This window comes from Callorhinus ursinus, unplaced genomic scaffold (assembly GCF_003265705.2).
Source record: "Callorhinus ursinus isolate GAN/ISIS: 27379988/994484 unplaced genomic scaffold, GSC_fseal_2.0 scaffold27, whole genome shotgun sequence".
Classification (NCBI taxonomy): domain Eukaryota; kingdom Metazoa; phylum Chordata; class Mammalia; order Carnivora; family Otariidae; genus Callorhinus; species Callorhinus ursinus.
In genome coordinates this window covers 10,716,578-10,738,585 of record NW_027397089.1, presented here as the reverse complement: position 1 = coordinate 10,738,585, position 22,008 = coordinate 10,716,578, and the positions used below count along the sequence as shown (strand labels likewise).

Sequence of the window (22,008 nt, the reverse complement as noted above, 5' to 3'; positions counted from 1 at the left end):
ACTAAATCATCTTGTGCAATCCAAGTTAAGAAGTTCAGAAGAACTGATATGGTATACATAAGTTTCAATAAAGGGGTTTCCAAATGCAGAAAATGGTAAAACTGTAAAGCCTTTATTGATTTGCTAGAATAGTATAAGACTTTAACACTTGAAACTTTTTATAAGGAATGCTAATATTTTAGAGTAAACTCTCATAAAATAAGTAATAAATATAAATATTTCATATGAGTTTTATTTGAGAAAGTAAAATTAATAATTATCTCTTGTCTGACTAAACATCTATTTAAAAGATGTTTTGAGGTAATTGTTAGTTCTTCACTGCTTTGTCATAGGCTAACTTTTTCAGTAAAGGATTTTTAAAAATGGGGTGGCTGGGTGATAGACATTGGGGAGGGTACGTGCTATGGTGAGCACTGTCAATTGTGTAAGACTGTTGAATCACAGACCTGTACCTCTGAAACAAATAATTCATTATATTGTTAAAAAAAAGAAGATAGTAGGAAGGGAAAACTGAAGGGGGGGAAATCGGAGGGGGAGATGAACCATGAGAGCCTATGGACTCTGAGAAACAAACTGAGGGTTCTAGAGGGGAGGGGGGCGCGGGGGATGGGTTAGCCTGGTGATGGGTATTAAAGAGGGCACGTACTGAATGGAGCAGTGGGTGTTATACGCAAACTATGAATCATGGAACACTACATCAAAAACTAATGATGTAATATATGGTGATTAACATAACATAATAAAAAAAAGTCATACTGACACACACACACACACACAAAGAAATATTTTTATGTCTTTTAAATGGAGCATGGCAAATGAAAACTTTATTCTACTTAATTAATAGTTACCCAGTTGGCTAGAGATGATAAACTTTTTAAGAAATGCCTCTCAAAATAGGAAGAAATTTCTGATTATAAAAGATGGAGCATTCTTTCTTTACCTCTTTGCCCATAAATTAAATGAATTCTAGCACTAATGAAAATTCCTGGGTTAATTATCTAAGAAATCTGAGTATCCCTGAAGAGGTGACAATGAATCAAAGAAATTTCCTTTTCCTCCTGTATTTCAGTATTGCTACTAAGGCATCATTTAAGCTATTGCATGATAATTCATTTTAAGCTGCTCTAAGAGAATCATTAATTAGGGAACAGCTTCTATATCTGAACCTACATTAGACTGCTGTGTCTACATTTTGCTTCTGTGTCTTATGAGGATATAAATGGCACACAGAAAAGCACCCCAAATGTTTTAGGCATTTGAAAGTAGTGATTTAGAAGGGGGCATTGGTATAAGCCACTTAAGACCAAAACAAATGCTATTTCTCTTTTATTTTCCACTTTTAATAATAAGGTTTAGCAAGCATTTCATTTTTTGACACCTTTTATAGCCTTTCCACTTTTCTATCATCGATGTCCTTCCTCCTGGAATGTATCCAGAGTCCGTGATCTGCAGGTTGAGAACAGGGAGTTTCCTAAACCCTGAAACAATAAGGCTACGAGCTATACATTTGGATGACTTATGGTCGAGAGCTTTCTACTAGAATGATATATTTTAGACCTCTGAAAATTAAGAAATATTATGGAATATCCCCTCCCCCCAAAAAAATGAAAACCAAATAATGCAGAAGTCTTGGTCAGAAGTATAGAAGCCTAGAGTCAACTCCTGAAATTCTCTTCATTATGTCACATCCTAAATGTTCAAAACAGACTTATACATTTAATGAATAATAACGATATGTTATACTTATATAATAATTTAAATTCCTGAGAAATGCCTATACTCTCCCATCTAGTTTTTACAATCTCCTTATGAAGTGGGTAGGGCAGACATTATTGTAGCTACCTTAAAGATTAAAAAGCTAAGGCACAAAGAAGAAAATGACTAGCCTAAGGGCACAGAATGATATGAAATGGGATTGTGACTACGAAGGTCTTTTGATATCTTGTTTAATTTTTTCCCTAACAGAATTTATTAACTCCAGACAATTAATAGTTTTGGATTACAAGTCTCATTGATGCTTATTTGTAGCTTAACTCACACCAGCCAATTTTCAAAGTTTTAGTCCTTCCATTAACCAACTAGGAGAGCATTAGAATTTAGAGGCAATCTCTTGGGAAAAATGTTCAAAAAGGAACAAATTAATGAAAGTAAAATGCCATATATTGGGAATAGAACTGGTTACATGAAGAATTCATTTGGGGCAAATATGTGAACACAAAAATGTTTACCTTAGAATTATTTAACTGTAAATATTGTATACAACATTAAATGTTCATTAGTGGGGAATGCAAATAAAATATGGTAATCCAGATTAACGAATATGATGCAGAATAAGTGAGATCTAAAATTAGGGAAAAGAAAAGATGGCCATGATTTTTTTTATATTCCTAATATAACATTTACCCTCACATACCTTATATATTATGTAGTACCTATCAAATACACAGTATGTGTGTATCATAGCATATACATTACAACCTACAAATATGTTCACATCATACATATTACATATTTGTATCTATACATAAATAGATGTATATACATATGTATGTATGTATAAATACATCTTTATATCTATAGTCCTGGGAAAATAAGTACCGAATTGTTAACAGTGATAACCTCTGGGGAGTGGGGTTATAGGAGTATATGAGTGTAGACAGATAACTTTTAGTTTCTGTTTTCTATACTTCTACATTGTTTGAGGTTTGTGTGGTCAGCAAATGCTATCTTTAATATATTAGGAAAAAATGTGAAGGGTTGTTATGAGCTGACTATATAAACAGGTTTAAGAAAATACTCTTTGAACATAGAGCCAAAATAAATTATTAGGGAAATAGTACTATTTAAAAAGTAGCTGTAGTTCTCTCTGCTTCTGCCCTTTCCTCTGCCTGGAATGGAGATATGGCACTGGGGAAGATATCCAAAACTGTGAGACAGGAGCCATAATTTGTGGAAGGTGGTATAATAAATAAATAAGAGAACAAGGCTGGGATCTGCTATCACAGACCTACCATAGGAGCAATGTTTGGACTATTGGGTAAGTGAAAATATTCTTTCATCATGTTTAAGCTAGTATTATTTTGGTCTTTTACAGTAGGTAAACCTAATACAGTATCCGATTCCACAAGATATTCCAAGAGCATGACTTGCTCAGTCCTCATGGAAAGTACGTATCTACTGTAGAGTTAGAGTCAAATGCTCTCTTCCACTGTTTTCTTAACTACTTTTTCTGCTTCCATATTTTCCTATCAACCTCATGACTAAAGTTTGCCTGCTAATGGAGTCTTTTTACAGTGAAAGAGCATGCATACTGGAGAACAGAGGCTTCCAGTATCCTTGACAGTTACATTTATTCAAGTAAAATAAGGTATTGCTCTTCTGGGCTTGTACTTCAGTCTGATGACCTTAGTTTCAGCCTGCTACAGAGATGACATTCCGTGTTTGCCATGGCCAGAAAAATATGAGTTTAGAATTCTGAGGGGTAGGCTACACTACGGCAAACTTATATACGGTAACACTACCTTTTGAGGCCTCTTGGCTGAGAGCACAGAGTGTCATTAGCCGACTCTTCCCATTTGGCGACTCCGCATGATCAAGAATCAAGTCAAAAAGAAAATACTGACCCAAATGGGTTTATATTTAAAATCAGTGGCATGCTTTTGTTCTTTTGTGTTAAAAAAAGCAAACAAGATGGATTAAAAGATTAAATATATATTCACAGTCTAGTAAAATCTGAGGAATTTATTGAAAAAAGGGCTTTTGCTTTTTTTTGTTTGCTTGTATGTGTGTATTTTGTTGGTAGAGCGTGTGTGTGGGGAGGGCTGGATCAAACACTAGTTTCTAACATAGCTCAGTTATCTCACAGAGTTATGATGCTTAAAATTAGTTACATGTCTGTTTAACAAACAATAAGGCACAATATAAGCTATTATTTTTATACCAAGGTATGACACTTCGTCACAATAAAGACATGTACATCTCCCTTTTCTCAGTGATGAATTTTGTAAAAATATTATAAACTCCCTTTTAGGAAAAAAAAAGGTGTTTCTATTGACCTAGAAACATCTTTCCCATGAGAACTGGAGGGTGGCTGACACCATGTAATTGTGGAATGTTATATACATTTCTGCACTTAGTTCTCTTTACTTTTTAATCATCTCATATTTTTATGTCACCAATCTTACTTCTTGCAGATGGGAATTTAAATGATTGGCTATTTGGGTACCACAGCAATTCTTTAAAAATATATTTTATATATATTTACTAATAGTACTAATTATATATATTTATATAATAAATATATAACATAAATAATATAATATCTATATTTAGTAAGCTCTACAACAAAGTCAGCTTCACTCAAAGTCATTGGTTTATGTTTCAGGGGGAAGGGGGTAAAAAGAAGAGCTGGTTACAATAATTTTAAAACACGCAAACACAGAAGCCTGAATATATGATTACATCCTCTCCTCTCTGCTTATGTACAAAGAACCTACAGTATGTGATCCTGACAACACATGTTTCCTATTTTGTCAGTTTGATAAAAGCGTACCATGTCAATGGTTTTTAGCTTGTGATTTGGTGATTGTTTTACCACTGATTGTCAATGACCTGTATGTCAGCTGACACAGCTGACACAGTTAAATCAGAAATTAGCATGCAGTCTCCTAAAATGCCAGACACATGGACCCTTTACACAAGAGAGATATAATGGAACCCACATGATATCCCCATTAAACAATGAAACATGTGACATTAACCAAAAACAGGAACACATCAGCAAATATGCCTGAGGAAGTTTATGGTATTTAACTCCTAAACATTAATTTTATTGTGGTGTATGAGGAACTAATTAACTGAGAGTTTCCTTTTTTATTGGAAGCGGAAATACTGTTCAGAAAACTGATGAAGAATAAATACAGCATATTTTAAGTTTATTAAGCTTGGCTCATCGACTTCTATTTATTTAAGCTAATCTCATAAGGCAATTAAATATTTCAATCAGTAACTTTATATGGCTATTTTATTTAGCACATTTCTGAAAAATTAATCAACATGTTAAAATGCGGAAAGAGTATGTGAATATATTTCCAGTTTCATACAGCCAGAACAATGACTAAATACATTTTCAATCACATGATCTTTTCCAACATGAGCTTTGATAAGTATACAAAGGGAAAATGACAACTGAAAAAGTTAAAACTTGGTGATAATGATGTAAATAGTTAAGGCTAAATTTGTATCTACATGACAAATGGTTTCCTTCAGCACTGTATACTTTTCTCTAAATAATTCTATTTTCCCAGAGGAAGCCTCATTCAGGTGTGGCAGAATGAATTTGATTCTAGATAGGATATGCAATGCAATTAATTGCCAGGTGTGGTTTCAGAATCTTTTTTTTTTCCCCTTTTGAAACAGGATCTGTGTTTTGCGGGCGCAATACTAGGCAACACTTCATATATAATCCTGTTTAATCTCTATAACAATTTAAAATGGGTGTTATTAATCCATATTATAGATGAGAAAACTAAAGCTCAGTAACCTGCACAAGGACAATCAAAGTAGCAGAACAAGGCAAAACTTGATTCCAAGTCCATGCTCTCTCATTCCAAGTACCTTTCAACTAGTAATTGTCTACTTGACACTGGGTTAATTAAATCAAAATGAACAAAACAATTAAATGTTTGAAATCATATAGACACAGGAATCAACTGGTATAGACAAATGAATCAATCGCTTATCTATACAATATTGTCCATATCCCATAAGTGCAAGATAAATTTTGTTATAACATTCTGTACTGTGGTTGTAATACGCTAGGTCAACACCAATAACTTTCTAGTAAAAAAGGTCATAATAGGTTTTTAAATGAATATAGACTAGGCAAGACCAAAAGTTCCTAAAATTCCTTGGATTCAGGCACCATCAGTGGCTCAATAATTTTTTCGTGGCACCTGCAGGACAAAAGAAATACCCAACTGCTCCATTTTGTTAAGTAGTAAGGTCCAAACACTAAGGTAGTTTATGTAGTATCTGACAGATGCCTCCGTATTTTCCCTGAAATTTTAAAATATGCTGTATACCCCTGTGAATTTGCAAAAGCACTCTGGTACCTTAGCACACAGTTCAGGAACTTTAGCACGAGGCACATGCCTATCTATGGGGAAAGACTCTATCTGTAGCTATGTGAGGCATTCAATTTGACACTTTGGGTTAACTCTTGAGCCAACTCTTTTACAACTGTTTGTTTTAGACTGTATATAGAAAGTGGGTTATTTTATTGGATTGCCTTCCTGTAGATTTTTTTTTTTTATTTCCACATAAAATGTGTTCCCTGTCAAAAATTTCTAAGGCAGCTATTAGAATTATATAACTAGAAATTTTACACCCAAACAGAAAGGAGAGGGGCAGAGGACTGTAGTTATTAGTAAAAAGAGAAACACCTAGTCCTCTCATTTCTGCCTATAAACTAGATGTTCTAAAGGAACAGCGTTTAACCTTGAGGGTGGGGTGCGAGGAAGCCATGTGTTATGGAAAGAGAACTGGAAATTGGAGTCAGTGAAAGCGGTATTAACCACATTATGACCTACAACAACTTTATCTCAAAAGTCTCTCTCAAGTTTAATATGATAAAACCAACATACACACTCAAAATGATTTTGATTTTTGTTAGTTTTTTTACCATGATGAGCAAACACAAAAGTGGTGTCTTCTTGCCAACATGAAACTACCGTGTGGGAGGCAAAAATGTGTACATTTTATTTCAAAACTATCTACCCGAAACAAGTTTTGTGGTTCACAAGATGGAGGTCTTGGTTAAGCAAGAGGTTAGGATTTCAGTCAGATTTTCCAGCAGAGGCAAAGGGACTATCTCCTTGGACTCTTCAACCACCCAAAGTGTATTTGAACCAATTCATTTGTACACCATTTATTTTATTATTCAGTATTAGAAGCTTAGTTATTTAGTTTTAAAATTTATTTCAAGAAATTTAATGACATTGTTCTGATTAAAATGAGAGGTACCTACAAATATAATTTAAAATTGGGATTTTGGCGGCACCTGGGTGGCTCAGTTGGTTAAGTGTCTGACTCTTGATTTCGGCTCAGGTCATGATCTTAGGGTCCTGAGCTAGAGCCCTGAGTCCAGCTCAGCATGGAGTCTGCTTAAGAGTCTCTCTCTCCCTCCTCCCCCCACCCCTCACCCCCATCCCCACTTGCATGTGCACATGTGCATGTGCGCTCTCTCTCTCTCAAAAAAAATTGGGATTTTTAATTATGCAATATAAAAACTGGGGTGTGTCTACATATAGCAACTTAGTTGACAGTTTTCATAGAACTGACAAGTTAAATATACAGATTATTTCATTAATTTCTTCCCCTGAATGGAATGGTCTGTGAATGGAGTTGATTGATCAAATCAGTGTTTTATCAATCAAGTTATTACATATATTAAAATATTCAATTTAATAATGCACAATTATTTTTACCTCCTTAGAAGTTTGGAAGTATTTTTAGATATTAAGAAATAAGTAGGAAAAGGAATAACTAGATATGGATCCATGAAGAAGTATGGTTTCATGCTTGATTTCATTAATAGCAAATGCCAGAACAGAATCTGAGATTCTGACTACAACAATATTTGTGAATTTATCTACATATTCATTGATAAGAGTGGACTACAACATTCTTTAAAGCTTCTTTTCTATCTAGACAGTTTGTTCTGAATTCTTTAGCTGTACTGCTATTTTCTATTGTTTACTGACATTCATTCTAGCAATTAAGAGAAAATCCAGCACCTCCATTCTGTAGGTCCCCATTCAATGCCATATTTCTACTATTACATTTCTCAAAGAGAAAATATCTTTATGTCCAACGGAAAATTTCTTTTTTGGAAAACAGAAGATGCTACACCAATCGATGATGGTTAGGGTCCCCAACATTTTTTCTTTTTTAAAGATTTATTTATTTATTTTAGAGAGGGAGAATGAACAAGCACAGGGAGGGGCAGAGTGAGAAGGAAAGAGAGAGAATCCTGAAGCAGACTCCCTGCTGAATATGGCGCCTGATGCAGGGCTCAATCCCAGGACCCTGAGATCGTGACCTGAGCCAAAATCAAGAGTTGGCCGCTTCACCGACTGAGCCACCCAGGGGTCCCCAACTTATGTTTTTATTTTACTTTTTTCCCGTTGAGAACTTTTTAACTTTCTTGTGTAGTTCGAGACTTTTATTTTATTTATTTTATCAAATCACGTAGTCTAAACAGAAAAATTTATTATCAATACCTTCTATGAATGGATTGATGAAAAGCATCTGAGTTTTTGATACCAATAAATACATGTTTCATATCTACTTGAAACTCAAATCAAGATGAGTTGGCCAGCCTCTTTCATTGAGAACTACATAATAATACTCAAATTAAAATAACTGACGAGTAGAGAAGTCACATATGCTGGGCAGTTACGGAGGGAATATAATAAGAAGGCCCCCTAAGGAGAGATGGCAAGATTTGTGTCTTTCCCTGTCTCTGTTCTTTCCTGCAATGTGATTAGGGAGGAACAGTCTGGACTATTTACTGATTCCATCCAAACTGACTCAAAGTGCCAGAGTGTCAACAAGGGTGGTACTTTCTTTTGCTACTGGCTTCTTAGTTTTAGAGTTTGGCATGATGCTAGTTTCAAGCTTGCCAGCAGCTGTAAACGCTTTATTCTATTTTATTTCCAAGGTTACAAAAGAAATGGTATTATTTATAATTTTAATCACCAAAGGTACAAATATCAAATGGTTAATATATGAACAATTTTAGAAAGGGAAAAATTTCTCCATGCCACATCACATTAACATCGAACAAATGTAGTATGCCAACTCTGTCAAATGGGAGTGAGGCAGAGGTGTTCTTGACCTTTTCCAGGCCTAGAGTTACGCTATTGTTCATACTCAATATGGTTTTCTCTTCAGCACAATATTTGCTAATGGGACTTATTTCTACAGTTGCTTAAAAAAATTTCTTTCTGGAAAACAGAACTAGTCTATATGTATATATTGCAGGTGCAGTCTGAGGCAACTGATGATTTTTAAAAGTGTCTTTTTTTCACTTTAGTAACCAAGGTTACCAAAAAACACATTGGCAACATGTGTTTAATGTGAACAGTAATTCCTTAGGAAAATGGAAACAAAACAAAACAAAAAATATTTTATGATTAAAAACGCAGAATTTAGTGTAGCAATAGAGTTTAAAATTCTGTATTTAGAATTTAAATTATTCTTATAATTTAAATATTTAGAATATAAATATAGCCCTTAATTGTAAAAATACGTTGGTGTTTCTGGATGAATTAATCTACAAAGATAGAATGATGTGGAAATAATATGAAATGAACAAATTCAGGATCCAGAGTGAGAACACTGTCTTAAAACATATGAAATTGAAGTCGAGAGAAAGATGTGCATAAACAGTGTAAAAACTGCAAAGGGCAAAATACCATACAAGTGTGAATTTTTATAGTCCTGAGTTCAGTTCACTTTTATCTAGACTTCGTGGTTGCAATCTACTCCTCTCAAATGGCTTTGTATATTTAAAAAACGATATCCCATTTCTTCAATATTATATAAAGAAAGGTTCAGGGGCGCCTGGGTGGCTCAGTCATTAAGCGTCTGCCTTCGGCTCAGGTCATGATCCAAGGGTCCTGGGATCGAGTCCTGCATCAGGCTCTGCAGGGCTCCCCAATCGGCAGGAAGCCTGCTTCTCCCTCTGACCCTCCCCCTGCTGGTGTTCCCTCTCTCTCTGTGTCTCTCTCTGTCAAATAAATAACTAAAATCTTTTTTTTAAAAAAAGCAAAAATTCAAAGACTGGGAATAAATGTTAAGATGTGAAAATTCAAAACATCATTTAGCAGGAAGCTTAGATCTGATTTCTAGGAATGTTGGACAGAGTTTCTCAGATGCAGTATGTACTGAAGCATAGCAAAATGTTAATGGGGCAATATATTAACATATAAATGAACCAAAATATACTGGATTTTACAAAATAATATTCTACCTGAATAGCTAAAAGATGATGATATTTCATTAATTGTTTTCAATTATGCTCTACTTTTATCAATGAAAATATTTCAATAAACTTCTCTTCTCTGTATTTTTTATGGCCGTGGTAATAAGGTTCTAGAAGATATGTTGCTTAACAGTCTAGTCTTTCTTTGCAATTTGCCATGATTTTTACTTAACAGATTATAGTTGGCATTTTGGCTCCTTACATTTTAGAAAGTGAAGTATTAGACTGTTTCCCACACTAAAAGTATGCAATTTCAATTTTGGTAAAAAAGAAGTCATAAATCACAGGCATCTAAATTTAATAAAGCTATATAGACAATTATCTTAGTCTAACTTCTCACTTAGTGTAAAAATATCCTCGTAGTGTTTGTAATGAGGTGGTCATTCATTCATTCATTCATTCATTCAACAGGTAATGGAATGTTGTACTAAAAGTTTAGATAGAACAATGAATAAGACAGAATCAGCCCCTGCCCTCACAGAACTTACAATTAAAATAAAAGAGAAAATACACAGGATCCAAAGGAACTAGGGGAAAGGGATCTAACTAGGTTGGGCAAGTTCTCTCTGATCTGAGTTGGAAGGCGTTCAGAATATTGAGGAGAAAAAACATTGACAGTGTAAGTCCAAAGTCAAGAAAGAGTATGGTTTGGTTTAAGAACTAAAAGAAGACTACTGAGAAATTAGGGAGGATAAAGATAATGAAAGGCCAACTAATTCACCTTAGGAAACTTGAGTTTATTTTTTTTTTAAGATTTTTATTTATTTATTTGAGAGAGTGAGAGAGAGAGTATGAGAAGAGAGAGGGTCAGAAGGAGAAGCAGACTCCCTGCTGAGCAGGGAGCAGGACGTGGGGCTTGATCCCAGGACCCTGGGATCATGACCTGAGCTGCAGGCAGTCGCCTAAGCAACTGAGCCACCCAGGTGCCCGAAACTTGAGTTTATCTTAAAAGGCAATGGAAAGCAATTGAAAAGCATATTCCTATCTTACTTTCACAAAGACAAACTGAACCTGAAAATTATATTCATATTATAAAAATAAACTGGAAATGGAAGTTATGAAACTGAAATATAAAGGGCAAATATTGGCTTCAGAAGCATAGAAATAACCCAAGTTCTTTTAAATACCAACATAAATCCTTTTCTATACTTTCTCTGTGTTTCCTCTTTAAAATAAAAATGCTATATGGGTGATCTCATTTCTTGGTGTGGCAGGAATATTAAATTGCCTGACTTAAAGCCATGCCCTCCACCCACTCCCAAATGGAAAATCAATGGTACTTACTACATCCAGCCTTATAGCTGAAGCCTGGAGGAAGGAGGAACCCTTGCTGAGCAGCTGCAGCCAGTGTCCGTTGATCAGGAGGGAACACGGGAATCATTAATGGCGGCAGTTGACCTTGGACCTGCTGAACGTTATAGAGCGAATCAAAGAGACGAAGTTTTGGTGCTCCATGCTTCCCACCCTCCTTACTTTATGATAAAGGAAAACCATTTATTCAATTCAAATATACTGGCACACAAGCTTGCTCAAACACTGGGCCTGAGGTCATGCCTTAGACAGGAAAATTAGAGTATACTATAGTTGGAAGGTATTACCAAGTTCACTTTCTAACTTAATGAAAAATTTCCCTAGATATCTGCATGAAGCATCACTACTTCATACAAGAAAACTTTTTTTTTATTGCATTAATGTAATGGTTAAAAAATTATCCTTAGGTTGAACTAAAATCTCCTTCTGTAAATCCTGTTAGGGGTAATGCTACCTTCTAAAACAAACCTAACTAAACTGGTATCATTTTACATATAACTAGCTTTTTATTATTTGAAGATAATTGTCATGTTCATGTAATATTGCAATTTAAAAAAAAAAAAAAGAGCTGGTAAAGAAGCTTAGAGGGTCACTAAGACTTTCCCCTTTGTTTATAGAAAGGTAACTAGGACTAAAAAAGAACGGACTCGTCCATGGCCAAGGAATAGGACAGTTAGATTAGGTCTAAAATCCAGTCCCTTGAATCTCTTTCTGTGTTATACTTTTGTGTTTATCTATCTTTTACAATCAACTGAACCACTCCTCAAACCACAAAGTCTCTGTTTTGGTTGCCATCTTTGGAATACACTTTAATTTGCTGATGCACTCTCACATCAGTAAATAAATAACCCAGTACCATGGAATCACTATCTTCTTTTTTTTTTTTAATCATTCATTACCAGCTTTTTTTATTGGCTTCTCTTCTTTGAACTGAACAGAGATTTCTAGAAATATAATCTAATATAGTCATTTCTGCAGCAATATCACATTAATGATTAATGCAAAGATTGTCATCACTAAAATAAAATAAGTAGGCTTTTTCCCCCAAATATTTAATTAAGCAAGATGGCCCTGGTGAACATGATTATTGGTTAGTGTTTGTCACTAAACATATGACCATACTTTAGGATCATACTAAAAATCACATATTTGACACTTCATTCTCTCTCCCTTACTCCTCTTCCCACACATTAATTAAGCTATTTGGAAAATATTTAATTAACACCTACTATGAACAAGAAAATGAGCTTGTCAGTAGGGAAAGAAGAGTGAATAAGAAAAGCAAGATTCAATGTAATGTATGCCCATTACATTACAGTGGGGACAATGATAAAAAACTAAGACAAGCAATATCCAGAAAAGATTGCAAATTCACTCAGTTGCCAATCCTAACGGCAACCCTGAGCCGTCTCTCAGACTTGTTTTCTCTCTCTCTCATTGGCACTGAATGTTCTTGGAGCACTTGTGATTCTCATAGTGCTCATCATTTCTCACTTTAAAAGTCCACCTTCAGTTTGTCCATTATTTCATCTTTCACAGTAAACCTCTGAGCTATTTCTGAGATTTTGGTTGTTGAGAATATGCACTGTGGTTTGGTGGGGGGAGGATATTTAGGAGAAAGGTGGGAGGGAGGGGGCAAGAGACACAGAGACAGAGACGGAGAGAAAAATAAGCACTGTAAGAATGAGAGATCTGTTTTCAGCAATGACTCCAAATTGGAAAGCATTTCTTTTAGCCAAAAGGATTTTAAACCTATCACAGCCACCAGAGTGAAACTAAAAGGGAATGACAACAAAAGAGGAATACAAAAAGAGTGTCTTAAGGTTAGCGCGGAAGGTTTCGATCAGCCAGCATTTTTTGAACATATTGGAGGAAAGATATATCTTATGTAGAAACCAGTGGAAAATGATTAAAGACTCTCAAAATTAGAGAGTCCATACTGAGCAGGCTTGTAGGAATAAGTCGTCTAAAACAAGAGATAGACATCCAAAGGCAAAACAGCATGGGTACTAGTTCATTGCAAGAAGAGGATGCTGAGCAGAATGACAAGCAAAGAAACGAACAGCAAGCCAGCTCCTGTATATATTTTATACTTTGTTGTTTGTAAGTTATCATATTGTATACAGTACATCTCCTTTCGAAGATACCATCGGTTATACGATGTACAGATAAATTTAACAGGAGCATTTTAGAGGGAAGAAGAAAGGGACTTCAAATGAAATGCATATAAGGGTTATAAGATGTATCCAAATTTCAAATACCTTAAAATTTGGGAAAAATAACTTCCAGAATTGTAGAAACAATAAGTTATTGGTTGAGTGCAGGAGTTCCCAAACTTGAATGTATATTAGAATCGCCTGGCAAGCTTTGAAAAATTCTCAGTGCCCAGACTGCTTCCCATACAACTGAATCTGAATCAATAGGGGTGAGACCCAGCCATGAGCATTTTTTAAAGTTCCCCTGATGATTCCAGTGTGCATCCAGATTTGAGAAGTACTGTCTTAAAGAATGCTTTCAGTCACTGTCGACAAATCTTTTTGTCTTCTTCATGTTTTGCCTTGAGTTACAGAGGGCCTTCAGGTATATAAGCAGTTGAAAGGTAGACTGCCTGACTCTTATAGGTTCTGGGGCCCACAGGGTAGAACCAGATATTAAGCTAGATGGTTCAGAGAATTCCTTCTAATTTAGTTTTTTATGTTTTTTTATATGTCCCTTTTGTGAGAAACTTGTGATGGTTTGTTTTTTACCTAAAGAAGAGCAACCAAATCCCTCAGCACGGTATTCAAGATTCTTCACAATTTGTCCTCAGTCTATGTTTCCAGATATGTTGCCCTTCTTCAGATCCTGTACTCTTGCCTCAAAGGACCATCAAGAGTTCCTTGCATACTCGGTGTTTTTCCATGCCTGAGTGTGTTCAAAAGTATTTTCTCCTCTGTTTTGAGTGATTTCTCTTTTCCTTTTCTTCTTGGCAAAATTCTACTTATTTTTCAAAGGCTTTTGAGACCCACATAATGTGTTTGCCTGTGAAGCACTTCTTTCTTGTGGTGCCAATTTTCAGGCAGAAAGAACTGTTATTTCTTTTAACCTCATAAAGCTAATACAATACTTACTGTATTGAATAATAGTTACTTGTATAACTCAAGTCTCCCTTATGACCTATGAGCCTATTTAGGAAAGAGGTGGTAACTTACTACTGTACCTCTAGAGCTTAGCACAGTAGCTGAAACCATTATATATGTATTGATAATTCATGAATAAAGAACAAATTATATAGTCCTATATTCTAAAATACATCTTTGTGCACCGACTTCAAATGTCCACAAAAGGCCTGTGGACAACAGTTACTTAACGCCCAGAAAGGAATCCAATTTCACCAAAGAATGACAGCATAAAGTACTAACTGCTTTGTGTTCTTATTTTTAAGCCATAGCTAAATAGTTTTACACTTTATGATATGTCCATGATTCTTAGAATTATGTATGCACGAAGAAATAGAAAAGTAATCCAGATATATTAGGAATTTATTACATATTTCTATAATGGACAGATATGCCTGCCTATCACATTCTAGTATCATGTTGTTTAATTAAACCTTTACAGTATGTTTTAATAATAGGTAAAAGTTACTACTCTATCATTAATATTTTCTTTTTCAAATATTTCCTGGATGTTTTTAACATTTATTTTTCCACATTAATTTTAGGATATGGAATTTCTATTTGAATTCATTAACCTGATGGCTTGATAGCCAATCTGCTATTGGCCGTTAAGGCCTGCTGCCTTATCTTTCAATTTATTCAAATCTTCTTTTGCTTCATATAATTCTTGTAGATTTTTGGTAATTCTATTTTTAAGTTTTGTTTAAAAATATTTTTATGTCCGGGGTGCCTGGGTGACTCAGGAGGTTAAGTGTCTGACTCCTGGTTTCGGTTCAGGTCATGATCTCGGGGTTGTGGGACTGAGCCCCAAGTCTGGCTCTGTGCTTGGTGCAGAGTCTGCTTAGGATTCTCTCTCTCCCTCTCCTTGTGCCCCACCCCCAGCTCACACACTCTCTCTCTCCAAATGAAATAATAAAATTTAAAATATATATATATATATATTTTTTTTATTGCTATCATAAAGAGAATGTTTTCTTGTTATATTGTTTAACTAGTTTTTGTGTGTACATAGACTATTTGTGTGTGACAGTTTTTATCCACGTAATTCACTTAAACCCTAATAATTAATTTTTCAGGTAAAAATTTGACTATTCTAAAGAATATATTGTAATGAATTCCAGTGCTTTTAAAAATCTGTCTAGTCTAAACCTTTTGTCTTATTATGATTATGGAAATGCATTTTGCTTTAGTTTTATAATTTGTTTTAGTGTCTAAATTTTCCAAGATACAAATATATATAGAATAACAGAGTTTTAAGGTTGAGAAACAGTAAAATAAATATAATCCAAAATGTGTGGCTAATCCACATTTGCAACTAAAAACGCCTCTCAAAATACAGTTGCTCATTATTTGTAGAATGTATATGTGCAAATTTGCCTACTCACTAAAATTTACTTGTTACCCTCCCACCACCAAATTTACTTGTAGTAGTGCTTCTGCAGTCACTCACAGACATGTGCAAAGGAGTAAGAAATTTTGTTGGTGATTTCACTATTTAAAATGCATATAAAATCAATAATAAATATAATAAATATTAATAAGGTGTCTTTAAAAGGAAACACACATAAAATAAGGTTATGTGTTGATCAGGTGATGAAAATGGTATGACCAAAGGCTCTCAGGAACCTAACTGTACTTTTCCCAGGAGCAATTGTTTGGTATTTGCTAATTCAGCATTCATGGCAACTTTATAGAACATAACTAGTGCCACTATGAATACTAATTGTATTACTGCTATATCTTAACTAATTTTCAGTTTACTGCTACTGAAATTTAGTCACTCTTTGGGAGAAAAGGACACGTCACATCAAAACAGTATAATGCTTTCTGGATAATTTCTAAAACTAGTTTTTTAGAGGGCTAGTAATTCACACTTACATATTTGCAGTTTTGAATATTTCCAAATCCTATTCACTATCAACTTCATTTCTTTTCTTTGACTTAATGCATGAAATTCCTTTTAGGCTTCCAATTAAGGTTTAAAATGTGTGACATTTATAATTAAGTTTTAACAAAATTCTTTTGTCACAAAATTTTAAGTCCTTTTAATAGGTAGCATGTTATTCACTAGTTAGAATAATAACCCACAATAAATTTAAGAGGCTACTTCCTTTAAGATGCCATATTATGTTTTAACATTTTTTATAATTTTACCATATAGTGCAATCTTGCCCTCGAAAATCTTAAGAATCCAACACAAACCAACCACATTACCATACTTGTAAAAAAACCAAGTTAATACTTATCAATTATTCATAGTTAAATATTTTCTATTTTATGTAGATATTCTATTGCAAAACCCTTTAGTGACTCCCTGAAACTATTCTATCAACTAGGTACTTGAGATTATTCATTTAGCCTTCAGTCACACGGCTCTATTTATTAGTTTATTCATTCAATCAACATTTTCACTAAGCAGAACGTGCACACTTTTGGTAGCCAGGGATACAAAGATGAGTTCACATACGATGATGCCTGCTTTCTAGGAGCTCTGGGTCAGTCCAGTGGGGCGAATGGAGAGGTAACTATAACACACTGCCATTAATTCAACAACAGAGACTGGTATAGGATACTACGGAAGCACAGACGAGAGACTCCTAACAGCCAGGAGAAAGCAAGGCAAGCCTCATGGAGATAGGTACATGAGGTACAGGGTCTGAATGGATAAGCAGGAGCTAGCCAAGCAAAGAGATGGGAGTGTGGGAAAAGAATTCTAAGCAAAGGATGAGACATGAGCAAAGAAATAAGGACAAGAAAAAGCACCATGTGAAGGGGATGCCATCTGAGCAGTCTGGGATAGCAAAAAAGGTAAGAGGGAAGCAGTGGTCAATCTGAATCCATTTGTGTGTCAGGGTAAGAAGCATGAAACTCCCCATGTAGGCTATGGGGAACCAGTGAGGGATGTTAAAGAGGTTAGGCAGAATACTGTGATGGGTATATGGAGAAGGGATTTGAAAGACCAAGCATAGAGACCAGATAGGAAGTGATCAGGTAGTAAGCTAATAGAGTCAACCAGGCAATAGATTATGAGGGCTTGGTCAGTAATAGGAAGGTTGGGAATAAGGGGAAAAAGCCAAGAGATATTTTTTAAAAATTAGAGATGTTGATAATGGGGGAGATGTTACATATGTGTGGATATGTAAGAAGTCTATGTATTTACATCTATCTATCTATATTTATATATATAAATATATTTATAGTATTTATATATATTTATATCTATAGTATTTATCTATATCTATATGGTGAATAAAAGGACATAGTCAAAAATAACTCTCAGGTGTCTAGTTTATGTATTTACACCAGAAAAAAAAGCACAGATGAGTAGTGATAGTTTTCATGGAAAGATAATGAATATGGTTTTGTATATGATGTGTTTGAAGTACCTAAATATTATTTATTGGAGATATCTTGTTAAGCAGACAGATAAGGCTCCAGTCTGAAGCTAGGGAGAAGATCTTTAGAGGCTACAGTCTGATGAGTCACCAGCTGATAGAGTAAACTAAACAATCTAGAGAGGATCTAAAGTATAAAGAGAAGAGACAGCTTAAAATCATCTTGGTCACAACAATAACTCAAGGATGGGCAGAGGAAGAGGAATCTACAAGTGGAGAGGTAAGGTAAAAATAAAATCATGAGTACAGTGTTATAAAAACCAATGGAATTTCAAAGTTGAGGTAGTGACTAAAAGTGGACATTTAGCAGAAAGAGTATTTTAGAGACAAAAAAATAATATAATCTGGAGTTGTTAATTAGAGGATAGTGATGACTCTAACAACATCAATTCCATTACAACTGTGGATAGAAACCATGTTTTGGTTTGCAGTCTGAATGACAGGAAAAAAAAAAAGGAGACACCGATGTAGACTTATTGTTAGAGAAGGTTCGAGAAGTTAAGAGAGACATCTGATAGCAGCTACCTAGGGACGCATAGACTTTATTTAGGTAGTAGTGTTTTCAGCACATTTATCGATTGAGAGGAGCAAACAGAAATTGAGAATTTTAAACGTAGGAAATAGAGAAACTAACTGGTGGACTAGAGTTCCGGAGGAAGCTGAAAACCAAATCAACATAGAGGGATTAGTTTTGAATGAGAATAACACCCCATTCTCTGGGCCGTGAGGAATGGTGTTATTTGAGCGGATGTAAGCAGCTATGTTTTATACACAGGTAAATGAGAAGGTAAGGAACATCAGTCCTGACGAAAGAACTTGTCCCAGTGATGAAGGCAAGGTTATATGCCCAAAATGAGAGAGATGGGGAATAAACAAGGGAGTTCAGCAAGGGAAAGGGAGTTTGGGATTGTCACTGAGAAGAAATGAGAAAGAAAGTAAACCATGGACAATTAAAAGGAATGATAGAAAACGCTAAAGCCTGAGGAGAGACCTCATGAAGTAGGATGCCGGGCATCTTCCCTTTCCTGTGATTGTTCTCAGAGCCTGTCACTGTGGTTGAGGAGCAGAGAAGGTGAATTCCAGCATTGAGGTTGGGGAGGAAAGGGAGATTGTGGGAATCCCACATTCCTCATGAGGAAATCAAAGTTGCTTTTGAGTAACGATGGGCTTTGGGTTCTACCCCAGGAAGAGAGGCTTGGAAGGCATTACTAGACGGGGGAAATAATCAAATAGCTAGAGGGACTCCACGGTATCAAGGAGCAGTTTGTGTGAGAGCTGGAAAAACAGGAAGTTAACTTAGGGTGGTAGATTTGCTTAAACTACATTTCACAAATGTTAACATAAAAGGCAGCTATATGATTTAAGTCCTCACAATAACAAATCAAATGTAAAACCTGAAACTTTCAAATGTTCCTCGAGAGTTCAGTCAGATGAGTACTGTTGTGTTCAAGCACACATCGTCTTCAGGGATCAGTTCACCTACAAGTGAAATTCAGCCACCTTCAGTGGGGAACTCAGCAGCTGTTTAGAAGCACACAGGGATACTACACGGTAGTTGTTGAGAAAATGAAGAAGATAATATCCAAATGAGATTACAAGAGGGGTTTAGGTAGGCAGGATATAATTACCCAAACTGGAGTAACCAGGATGACAAAGCTGACTTTCTACCATTAGCGAGAAGAGGCATGGGATCTTCAATGACCACTAACGGTTTGTGATTTTTCATTTCATAGAACAGAAAGGAGATTTGTCAGTTTATCCAAGCCAATGCAATGGTCTTTAGTAACGAAAAAAACTACACTAAAATGAAGAATAAAGGCGTCCATTTATCTTCCAATTAATCTACTAGGAAGACTAAAGAAAATCTCATCTAGAGATACAGGGACATAAAAACAGTGCGAAAATTGCAATGCCTGCCTCTCACTTCCCAACAGCCACATTGGGGTGGTATCACCTCTAATTTCATGTGATTCAAGACAAAGACAAAGTAGTCATATTCTTTTAGAACAAAAATGAACAGCCATGTGGATTTTTTTTACATAGTACTCTTCTTCGGCAAAAAGCCATAGAACTTTTTTTAAAAATCGTTTCCAAGGATGAAAGTGACTTTGCCAAGCAAAGTGGCTTCAAAACAGGCCTCAAAAATACTAATAGAAAGACAGATGGTTCTACTAAGAGCTTGGCTGCCAAAATTAAAAAAAAAAAAAGAAAGGAGTGATGCTATTGAAGCTGACTGCAAAGTTATCTGATGACTACAAATACTTTTGTCCCATCGCAAGTGCTAAGTCTGCCTCCAGGGCTGATAGAGCCAAACTACTAACTTCGCCACATCCGATCCCCCTGTATTCCCACCCCTCCTAACTAAAACCTGTCAGTGCCAAGCCCCACAAAACAGCACAAGCATGCACTTGATTCTGACTGACTGCTCTGCAGAAGCAAAATATTGCTTTGAAGGACTCCTATTTAGGAACAGACCCACAAGGAAAATTGCTTTTCTTTTCAAAACTGCCTGTCACATTTTCTTTTTCTAATTCCCTCCCCCTTTCCTCCTCCTCTCTGTCACCGAAGGGCCCCTGGGCCCTATGAGTTTAGATGATACAAACTCAATTTGTATAAAGAAGGCAAGGAAGCAGCATCACAGAGAGGGGGAGATAGTTTGCAAGGATAAAGAAGTAATCCAGTCAAGACACAGTGCAATTTTCTTTCCAAACTACTACTACAATAATACCTCCACTTTATTTCCTTCAGGGCAACTGTCATTTCTTTTTAACCAGATTGCTACGAGATATAATAGAAACTGAAATATTATTATATGGTCACTGACTCTTCCTTTCAATGGCTCATTTCACCATTGCATTTTTACTTTTGCATGATGTATTTATTGTTGGCATGGTTACTGGCATACAACCACTTTCAGATGACGTAGAATTAAGACCTCTGTCACTTTAAGGCCATGAAATTTCATTCTTAGTACTATGCAGGTTTCACTTGTGTAGTTTTCTTTTCTAATAGTTACTTATTTTCAAAATTTAAGCATTACATTCTTATGAAGCACCATTTTAATATACATTAAACTCATATCAACCAAAACGATGGCATTTCTGATAAATATAAAACATTTTTCTTATAAATAAACATATTTCTTATAAGTATAAAACAAAGTATATTTGCTGACTTAGGGAAAAATCTCTATTTTAAAAGTTGATAATCATAGAAACTTGAGGGTGGCAAAAATATGGTGTTAAATAAGAAGGCAATTGTGAAAGAGTATGGGAAAAACAGTCATTTCATTTGCCAAGGACAATTTTGAGCCGAATGAAAGAATTAAAAAGCAATGATTAAAATATCTCAAATGATGCATTATTTAGGATTAGATTATCATCTGTTTCTTAAAGGCAATATTTTACGTAGCTCAATAGCTGTTACTTGATAAAACCAAAGTCTTTCTTTATAATGCAACTCTATTTGTTTCCTCAAATGTGTGTGACTATTTGTATTACTTATCATGGCTCCTGACAACCAAACAGCCTAGTTCATATGAGTGTGCATGTTTCTCTGTTCGTATGAACAGAATCAGGCTCTGCAAATACTAATACAATCTTATTTTATATCATGCATTACTATGTCAATTGTCATTTACATGCAAATGAAAGACAACATAAAATATAATGGCCAACATGAAATATAATATATTTTTCAATTATATTTCTCAGGACACCATCATTAGAAAACTTAACAAAATTCACTAGTTATTGATTTCTGATTTATGATGTTTTGCTCGATGGCCTATAATAGATTATTAGTGATTTTTTTCCTCATGCGACATAAATCTCAGTTCAACATAAGTTCTTTAAAATATTACACCTCAAAAAATTATCATGTTGTGGGGAGGGTTAAACTGGAAGTGACTGCTCATGTGTACAGGATTTCTTTTTGGAGTGATGAAACGTTCTGGAATTAGACAGTGGGGATGGTTACAAAACACCAGGACTATACTAAAAACCACTGAATTGTATGCTTTTAAAAAGGGTGAATTTAATGGAATGTGAACTGTATCTCGACTTAAAAAAAAAGCTAAATGAATAAATTTTAAAAG

General features: G+C 35.1%; 1 protein-coding gene across 9 annotated transcripts in view; it reads right to left on the bottom strand.

Annotated features, from left to right (window-relative positions):
- Positions 1-22,008, bottom strand: part of SOX5 (SRY-box transcription factor 5) — a 1,011,837-nt gene that overhangs the window by 115,980 nt on the left and 873,849 nt on the right. For 7 of the 9 annotated variants that reach the window (XM_073877852.1, XM_073877855.1, XM_073877854.1 and 4 more), the window contains one exon: positions 11,333-11,456. In XM_073877852.1, coding sequence (XP_073733953.1) covers positions 11,333-11,456 — 124 coding nt within the window. The remainder of the gene's footprint in view (positions 1-11,332; positions 11,457-22,008) is intronic. The other 2 variants (XM_073877856.1, XM_025879801.2) reach the window with 1 other exon arrangement.